This window comes from Rhipicephalus sanguineus, chromosome 2, assembly GCF_013339695.2.
Source record: "Rhipicephalus sanguineus isolate Rsan-2018 chromosome 2, BIME_Rsan_1.4, whole genome shotgun sequence".
NCBI lineage: Eukaryota > Metazoa > Arthropoda > Arachnida > Ixodida > Ixodidae > Rhipicephalus > Rhipicephalus sanguineus.
The window spans coordinates 228,198,350-228,208,104 of record NC_051177.1 but is presented as its reverse complement, the minus strand read 5'-3'; the positions used below and the strand labels follow the sequence as shown (position 1 = coordinate 228,208,104).

At 46.4% G+C, this 9,755-nt stretch overlaps 1 protein-coding gene across 1 annotated transcript; it reads left to right on the top strand.

Annotated features, from left to right (window-relative positions):
- Positions 1-6,583: 6,583 nt before the first annotated feature.
- Positions 6,584-8,099, top strand: LOC119382269 (uncharacterized). The gene has a single exon (XM_037649975.2). It carries the CDS (start codon positions 6,688-6,690, stop codon positions 7,726-7,728), a length of 1,041 nt encoding a protein of 346 aa, XP_037505903.1. The 5' UTR covers positions 6,584-6,687; the 3' UTR covers positions 7,729-8,099.
- The last annotated feature ends 1,656 nt before the right edge of the window (positions 8,100-9,755 follow it).

The window sequence follows — 9,755 nt, the reverse complement described above, 5'->3', positions numbered from 1 at the left end:
CCCGCCTGCGCTAGCAAACCACCTGCTCTTACGCTCTTTAGCACCCTTTCACCAGTAGCTGCTATAACCGCGTCAGGGTACCCTGCCTGTCGCAGCTTTCCTGCTTGTTCACTCACGCTTTTGCTCATCAGGTGCGGACAAGACTTCGAAATGGCAGACCGGATACATGAGCAGGCTATTCCGTTTTTAACAAGCCTAGAATGACCAGACTGGTAGTCGAGCAAACCCTTTTGTGATCTTGGTTTGTATTGCCAGCATATCTTCTCAGTGCAAAAGACCAAATGGAGGTCAAGATACTGTAAAGTATCATTCCGGGGTGCCTCGCACGTGAAGGTCAAACCTTGCCCTTGCTCCTTGAAAACCTTCATTATGTCAACCATTTTTCTGCTGAAATCGGTCCTGTCGACAAAAACCAAGTAGTCGTCAACATAACGCATGACTTTGACCGCCAGATCAAGAAGGTGACTTTGGATAGCCCTGTCTATCTTTGCCAGAAATATGGTACTCAGAATGGGCGCTACACAAGACCTAATACATACGCCAGATCTCTGAGCGAAAACTTTTCCCTTCCACGTAACGAACGTCGCATCCAGGTAGCTTCTCAGCACCTCGAGGAAACCCTCAACCGACACGCCTGAACGAGTGGTGAACGCATGTTCATCCTCTTGATCGCTGATACACTCCTTTACACTCTGTAGTAGAGGGGCCTGCGGGAGGGAGTAGTAAAGATCCTCGATGTCGAGGCTAAATGCCCTTGAGCCTCCCGAGTAGTTTTGCCTAAGAAACTCCACGACCAAGTCGGAATTGGACACCAAAAAAGGATCGTCCACAACCAGCGATTCCAGGTTCCTCTGTAAAGCCGGCCATTTTCAGTAGTCCCCTACATTCACGGAGTGTCCCACCGCTTCAAAAGAGTGGCGGCGCGCTTTAATGTCAACGTGGTGTTCTCAGCCAAAAATAAGCTGAAGGGGATTTGCCCGAGGCTGCAACATCGTGAGAGAAAGGAAGCGGATGCAAAAGGCGAGTGCACCATGAAACATGGCATGCAGTTCGTGTCATGTGTAAAAGGGGTGGTGTACGAGATCCCCTTCTCGTGCGGTCACGTTTACGTAGGCCAAACTGGCCGTTGTCTCAACATTCGTCTGCGGGAGCACCACAGCTCGTTGAAAGGTGCGCCGTCGACCCATTTGGCCTTGCATAGCCGTCAGTGTGGCTGCAGTCCGATGTGGAAAGAAACCTCTGTGCTATTTCGTCACAGGGAGAGAGTAACCCGCGAAATAACTGAGGCTTACGTTATCGAAAAACAAGGCTCGAAGTGCGTGAGCCAACCATCACTGCTCCTTCATCAAAAAGAATTTTCGTTTCTTAACATGCCTTCGTAGGGCCGCACTCGACAGAATAAGGTTATTATTTTTTGCGCAGCCGGCATGGTTGCGTCATTTCGCGTGCGTTCCGTGTATTCGTCAGATGGGCGTGCGTGATGAGTTGTAATTTCGATTGTATATTTGATTTACTGGGTTTTCTGTATGATTTGGCATTGCTGGATGACACGTGCGAGATTCCCTGTTTAGTTGATGACTTGTAGGCGTGTTCTTGATAAAACATCATGTTTCTTGTAGACCTATATTTGTAAGAGAGCGAGGCGTGAGCTTGCTGCGATTAGAGTTTTATATATATGCATGTGCGTTCCCAAATAAACGTGGTTTGAAGTTAGCGCATGTGTTGTCTGCGTCTCTTTCTTGTGGCTCCGTGTTATTGCGCTGAACGTCCCTAGTTTCAACGGAGGGCTGCCCTTTCTCTCGTGGTTTCGAATATATTTCGTCCGATTGTATTGTCGTCGGCCGCCGCGGGTTTCTTGAACAAAGTACGGACGTCCTTTCATTGTTGCCATTCTCGTCAAATAAAAAAGCTAATTTCAAGAAAATAATTCCAGCTTATGAGATTGTCATGACGGTTTGAGGATATGCAGAGACAAACTTGACGTCCTTGATGGTGTCAGTATATTAACGAATTCTTTGGGCTATTGCGTGAAGACGTCCGGCCGTGTCATATTCGTTGCCAGAAGGAATCTTTTTTACAGCTGCAGAAGAGGCAGAAATGAAGAGAGAAATTGATTAGAAAGACGAGGTTGCTCAAGGACCTTCTGAATTTGAGGACTTTAAGTAAGACGCTTTAATTTAAAGAACGCTCCTTACGCTTCTCAAGCACATAATATGTTCGAAATAATGTGTTTCACCACGCACATGACATCCTGCAGTAGACAACTCGTCTTCGCCTCTGTGCTAAGTGTTGATGAAAACGTAATGAAACCAATTAGATTGATGTACACGACCGTGAAAGCCACCTCCTTGTTTCACTAGCTACGCTGTTCTGCACAACGACGATGATGAATTTGGATGATGCGTTTATCCACGTTTTTCAATGCATTTACGCAAACTTTTGCCTTTCAAAACTGTAAAATCTGCAAGAAAGGCAAGAAAACCCTGTGTCACTCGCGAGACTTTCGTTATTATAAAGCGTTAAAACATCGGTTATCACACTTTTTTACGTAAGCGTTCTGCTCAAACTTTGAAAGAATTCAAGAAGCGTCGGAATAGATTAAACGCTGAACTTCAGCGTGCCAAGAAAGTCTACTATCAGTGTATTTTTGAACATACCAATCGGCAACCGTTAAGTGCAACCTGGAAGCTAATTAATAGCATACTCGTTCGTGATAATAAAAATGCTTTGCATGAGTCTCTAAACTTTGGGGGTGACTACTTCATAAATGACTACTTCAGGCCTAGGTTAGAATATGCAGACCTGATCTGGGCCCCGTATCAAAAATACTTAATTAAAAAAATAGAGAGGGTCCAAAACCTGGCTATGAGGTTCATTTATTCTAGCTACTCTCGTTTTACAAGCGTTTCTGCCCTTCGCGAGAACGCAAATCTGAAGACACTCGGTCATCGTAGAATAGTCTCTCGATTGAAATTCACCTATCAATTGTACCATGGTCAATTTAAAATCCCACCCAATCGTTACATAACCAACCCGCCCGTGCGCTTAGATCGTATTCATCATTATAAGACAGTTAGACAACCATTCAGTCATCTGAACGTTCATCATTACTCATTATTCCCTCATGCTTTTTCATTATGGAACAAGTTACCTCAGGAGATCGTTAATGCGGACACAACACAATCGTTCGCCCATCTTGTCAATGACCTAGCACTTGTTTTTTAACATTGCAATATATTATGTTCCTCATAAGTGCTGAGATTTTTTCTATTTCTGTATGAATGCCATTATTGCTATGTTTTAATTATATTTTCCCCTGATGTTGAGAATTTTCTTAATTTCGTATCTTGTATTGCATTTTCATTATGTTTTTTATTCTGATTTTGTCACTGACATTTGTTACCCACTCCTGCTTGGGCCCGAACAGGGCCTGCAGTATTTGTAAATAAAAATGCAGTTGCGTTGTGTAATGATGAGGCGGATTGTGTCGCCGGATGCAGTTACGTGAGGCAAAGTGTCTTTCTCGACCCAACAAGCGAAAGCGAAGTATGCGAAGCCTTCCAGCATCTAAATAATACTAAATCGCTTGATGCCGATGACTTGCAGATCACACCAATAAAACACGCTTTATATTTACTTAATGATGTACTAACCTATATATATATATATATATATATATATATATATATATATATATATATATATATATATATATATATAACTTAGCTCTTGAACATGGTGTTTTTCCAGAAGCCATGAAGAAAGCTCGAGTATGAGTCATTTTTATTCGTGGTGGCCGCAACACACAAAGTAACTACACGCCTGTATCGATCCTTCCCGTCTTCTCTAAATGTTTAGAAAAAATTATTCATGTCTGCATAACGAAATCCTTTAATAAACATGATGTGTTAACATATGCGCAGTTTGGCTTTAGACGCGGCAAATCCACTGAAACTGCGTTGGTGACATTAAAGGAACCTATACTTCATAGTCAAGCGAGCTGCTGCAGTTTTGTCTCAGCAACACGTTTTTTTATACGATGGCAAGATTTATCAGCAAACACATGACACAGCGATGGGAGCGTCAATATCAGTCACCGCCGCCAATCTACTAATAGAAGCCTTCGAAGGAAAGGTCCTGGCAACGTTCACTCCAACCCCCATAGGGTTTTACCGGTTCGTCGATGAATGCTTCTGCATTTTGAAGAAGCAAGACATCGAACGCTTCTTGGTCTGCCTGAACGCCCAGAACGTGAACATACAGTTCACCGTTGAACACGCGGATGACAACGTGCTGCTCTTTCTGGACGTTCAGGTGCGCCGGGATGGGAGCGCCCTCGCCTTCTCAGCATACAGGAAGCCCACACACACAGGCCGATATCTCAGTTTTTTTTCGCATCACCCCATCGGCCACAAGACGTCCGCATTGTCATGCTTGGTGACACACGCCGTACGGGTCTGCTCAGACGATGATACGTTGAAGAAAGAGCTACTGATGTAATCGGGGGTCTGCCCATAGGACCGGGGAGCAGCCAGGCCTCAGGGAGAAGTCGAGTTCAGGAGCCGGAGTTGATAACAGGAGCGTTTATTTACATGACGTTCTGGTAGCGTGTCGTAGCGTCGTCTAGCGACGCTGCGTCGCGTCGACGTGGCCTGTCGAAGCCTCGTGGTAGCTTGTCGCAGCCTGCCTGGAGCGTGCCGACGCTCGCGTTATAAAGCCTGGGCCTTCCCAGGATTCCCTGTTGGAGGAAACAATCAAGTCCAGGACAGTCCAATCAAACACGTTGTCTTCATCTCCGCCCACTAAGTAAGCACCGCCTCCTTCGCACTCCGGGAAAGAGAGAAGCGGTGCACCTGGACGACGGACGGTCCCGGGAGGCGAATAAGACACAAAAGACATTATACACACCAAGAGATCTCGGCGGTGCACATTCCCGGAAACGGGCTGCGTGGTCAGGTGTGCTGTCAGGTGTAGTCGTTCCTTGCTTCGATAGCGCCGTCGGTGCAGACGACGGCCAGCACTTACTCGGGTCACAAAGCCACAAAGGACCATACACACAATGAACGGATTAGTGCAGCACACATTCCTGAACACTGGCCGTGATGTCAGGTGTGTTGACAGTTGCAAGTCCCTCCTGGCCTCGATGCGTCGCCGGCAGGGTCCCAAAGTCGCATCTCGCATTGTTCGGTGCATCTCGCAGAAGCATAGTGAACATAGCAGTGCACAAGCGACTGCCTCCTCCGAGCAGCCTGGACTGCAAATAGTTCATCTTCAGGCCATAAAGCGTCAAAATCAGCCAAGCGTGTCTAAGGCGATTGAAGAGGGAACTTGACAGCTTTGAAGGGTCCAGGACACTACGGCAGAGTCGTCGCCTCATCTGGTGCGTTTCGGGGAACGTTGAGGTCGAAGAAAGCCGGGCTGATGCCACCATACCATTCTGACGATCCAGCGGCGCCAAGCCGTCAAGTCCGATCATAACACTACGGACGATCCATGGGGAGCTGAACCGCAACGGTTATCCTGATACTTTCATCTCAAAAACTGAGAAGCGGATAGTTCACTCCAGCTCACAGAGCAACGTGACGACCTGTGCACGTGCGGCCATTCCTTACGTCGAAGGTATCAGCGAGGCACTTTCACGCGTATTTTCAAAATACGATTTACGCATTTCTCACGTAATCTTGATCCATAAGAAAGGGGACGTCAAGGACCAGAAAAATGACAGGCCCATCAGCTTACTGTCCGTTCTCTACAAGCTATTTACAAAAGTAATTGCTAACAGAAATAATACGACATTAGAGTTCAATCAACCAAAGGACCAGGCAGGATTGCGTACCGCTTCTCAACAATAGACCATATTCATACTATCAATCAGGTGATAGAAAAACGCGCGGAATACAACCAACGCCTATACATAGCCTTCATAGATTACGAGAAGGCTATTGATTCGGTGGAGACATCAGCAGTCATGCAGGCACTGCGGAATCAGGGCTTCGACGAAGACTATATAAACATAATGAAAGAAATCTACAGCGGATGCACAGCCACTATTGGCCGCGAGATCGAGCGGAGTCGCCGCCTGGCGGCTACTGGCTGAAGCGCGCCTAGTGTGGATTGCTCCATGCGTCGTCTGCTAGCCGCGTTGTGTTTGCATGTGCGCGTACGTCATGCAGGGCGTCTAAAGGCGGTTTGTTCCGTTGCGTTTGTGCAACTTTAACCGCTCGTACGTATGCCTAACAACGTGTAAAGAAGCATTTTGCCTTGATCGGCTGTATATGTACTGTAATAAGATCAGTGAGTGCACTTGTCGAGAGTGCTGTGTGTGGTCGTCGTACCTAGAGATGCGAAGTGGGGAAAAAAGCGGGAAAATTCCGGAAAAAAACTGTTTTTTTTAAGTTTTTTTCGGCGCAGTTGGAAAAATTGCGCCAAAATTTTCGCGGGAAAAACGCGCGAAAGTAAACCGAAACGCAGACCGCGAGACCGGAACGTCGCACATGATGCCGAAACACCAAACGACGGCTGCCCACTCGCCGTCGACATCACGTAATGTCTGCTCCAGCGTCAGCGTAGCTTCGTCGTTTCTCATGTTTTGGTGCCCGTTATTGTTCAATTTTGACTTTCCTTTGTGCACTTGTGCAACCTGTGGCGGAAGTCCGCATATGAAGCCGTGTGGAAGCAGATTCTGCAATGGTACGCGCAATTTCCGAAGTGTGGGTGCACTTCACAGTCGGGGAGACCGTTGGCGGGAAACGGGGACCCGCTGTCTGTAAGTACTGCAACAGCAGCTACGCTTTTCCCAATGCGACTCGCCTTTCCAAGCACATTGCTCAGTGCGTGAAATACCCAAGACAGGAAGTGACACCACGAAGCCGCTCTCGCAGCCCTTCATGTAGCAGTCTCAGTTCATGCGAAAATAACGGCGCAGTAAGCAGCACAGCAAGCAGTGCAGCCTCAGCGACTGGAAGGGTTACTCACTTCGTCGATACGATGACACTTCAAGCGCAGAAGAACGCCGATAAAGCATTGGCAAAGGCGATATATGCTTCCAACTCGCCGTTTTCCTTGGTTACAAATGACTATTGGCAGGCAGCATTTAAAGCACTCAGATCATCTTACAAGCCCCCGAGCCGGCACAGCTTGGCTGGTCCACTGCTCGACGCTGAGTACGAGGCGGCTACCGTATCCATGAATAATTCTATTGAAAAGGCTTCATGTATCACCCTTGTCACGGACGGCTGGACTAACGTCGAAGGTGAGTCAGTTATAAACTTTGTACTCTGCACACCATCGCCATTGTTTTTCAAGTCAGTCACCACCGGCACCAACAGGCATACTGCGGCCTATATGACAGAAGAAATCTGTGCTGTTATGGAATCGGTCGGTAGCTCAAAGGTAAAGGCTCTGGTAACCGACAATGCAAGCAATATGAAAGCGGCATGGGCTCTTGTTATTGAGCGATTTCCTCATGTTACAGCGATTGGTTGCGCCGCACACTCTCTGAACCTGTTGATGAATGATCTCCTTACACTTGGCACAATCCACGATGTGCACAAGCAGGCGAAAGATATAATCAAATACGTGAAGCAAACCCACGTGGTATTGGCCACATTCAAAGAAAGGCAGGAATCGAAGTACGGCAAAAATATGAGCTGCAGCCTTAAGCTTCCAAGCAAGACAAGATGGAGTGGTGTCTGTCTCTCCTTTGAAAGCCTCTTGAAAAACAAGTAGGTTTTGCAGGAAATAGCTATAATGGAAAACTTGAAGTTCGACAAGACTCTTAGGCTGGTCGTTCTGGACGAAGAAGAGTTCTGGGTCGCATTGAAATCATGCCATACTTTGCTGCAACCCATCGCAAAGGCTATCAAAGCTGTAGAAAGTGACGGAGCCCTGTTGTCCGACGTCACAAATTTGTTTCACAACCTAGCGGAGGAGATTCACTCGAATCTGCAGTGCTCTGTTCTTTTGCAGAGGTGAGCGAGATCTCGCCGAAAAAGCCTTAAAGACACGCAAAGAGTTTACAGTTCATCCCGTGCACTCTGCAGCAAACTTACTTGACCCAAGGTACAAGGGGAAAAATCTGACTGACGAAGAAGTCTTGTCTGCGTTTGACTGGATCTCGGAGCACAGCACGCACATGAACCTCGAAGTTGGAAAAGTGTACTCCGATGTGGCAAAATACAGGACCAATGCAGGCATATGGTCAAGACCCGGAATATGGGCTACTGCTAACCACATCCCTCCTTCAACATGGTGGGAAGGAATATGCACGAGTAAAACAGTGATGCCTCTGGCTCGAAACATTTTACAGATTCCGCCATCATTGTGAGCGGAACTGGTCCGACTTCGCAAACATTCATACTCTGCGTAGGAACAGGCTGCGTAATGAAACCGTTCAAAAGCTTGTTTTTGTACACGCACATCTCAACATGATGAATTCTACTGCTGAAGCCACTGATACTGACTCTGAATAAGAGGTACACTTCATCTTTTTACCATATTGTTCACTGTTTCGATGGTCCAGGCCATGCTGAAGTAGCCACGGAAGAGACATTTGAGTGTTCTTTGTTCTGACTGCCGTAACAATTCTAGGAAGCTAGGAAGCTGCACCCATTCACAGAGAACTGAACGCGTTCGCGGTGATGCTTGTGGCGTGCCTTCGATCTGTTAAACCAAGACTTCGTTATTTACATAATGAGAGTTATGGCTTTTGACATTTCACAATAAACTATTGTCATATGCTAAAAAAAAATTTTCTTTTCCATTTTTTCCAAAATTTCGGAAAAAAACGTGAAAAAAAACAGATTTTTTTCCGATTGCTCAAAATTTCCGGAAATTTTGCATCTCTAGTACCGTCCATTCACGAGAGTCATATCAGTGTAGGTGCCGCTCTGTGGTTCAAGTGCATTGCAATGTGCACTTGGCGTTGTCCTAAAGATGATAAGTATTAAATCTCATGTGAATATAGCCTTTTAGCGGCTCGGTGGTTAAAAAAAGGCTCTCATGCACTTGCGCGTAGTGGTTAGGTGTATTACTTCGGGACTGTCGTTTATAGGTTACGCGACGAGCTTTAGTTGCGTACGGTACTGGTCCCACTGCAGAGATATATTTCTGTCAAATCACGTCTGACACTTCGGTACCTAAATTGTCCCCTAAACAGAACAGAAAATGGAATGACACGGAAATCGCAAAACTGAGTTGCCTTGCGCAATTATAACTTGTGGCGAAATGTATACAAAGACACCCGTGTACTTGCGACGTAGCTTAAAATATTATGCCTGTCAAATTTGCGCTGTGGCAAGTTCAATGTCGGAAGTGCTTCAGGCCTCAATCTCTTCCGCGAAAACCCTTAAAAAAAGAGAGCGAGCGACAAAAATATATTCACCAAGACAAGCAGTGGCGATAAACTCGCTCGCGCATTTTCATCGCTTGCGTGGCGTGTGAGGGCTCATAAAACGATACCCTTTACTATGCACCAGATCATGCATACACACTTGCCGCGTTTCGGTGCACGTACTTGCCCTGCGGAATACTGAGAACTGTTCTCGCGGCCGTGTAAACACAATGAAACATGCACGAACTACAAAAGGGCTCGGGGATTCTCGTTTAAACAGACTCATAGCCAAGCGCAAACAAACTTTGCATTCACAGCGCAGACGGTACATGAACGACAAAGAATAAATTCCATGAATTAATTTACTTCTTTCTCGATTGATTCTCGCTTAATTTTCCTGCGGAAATGAAGGAAAATCAAAGCA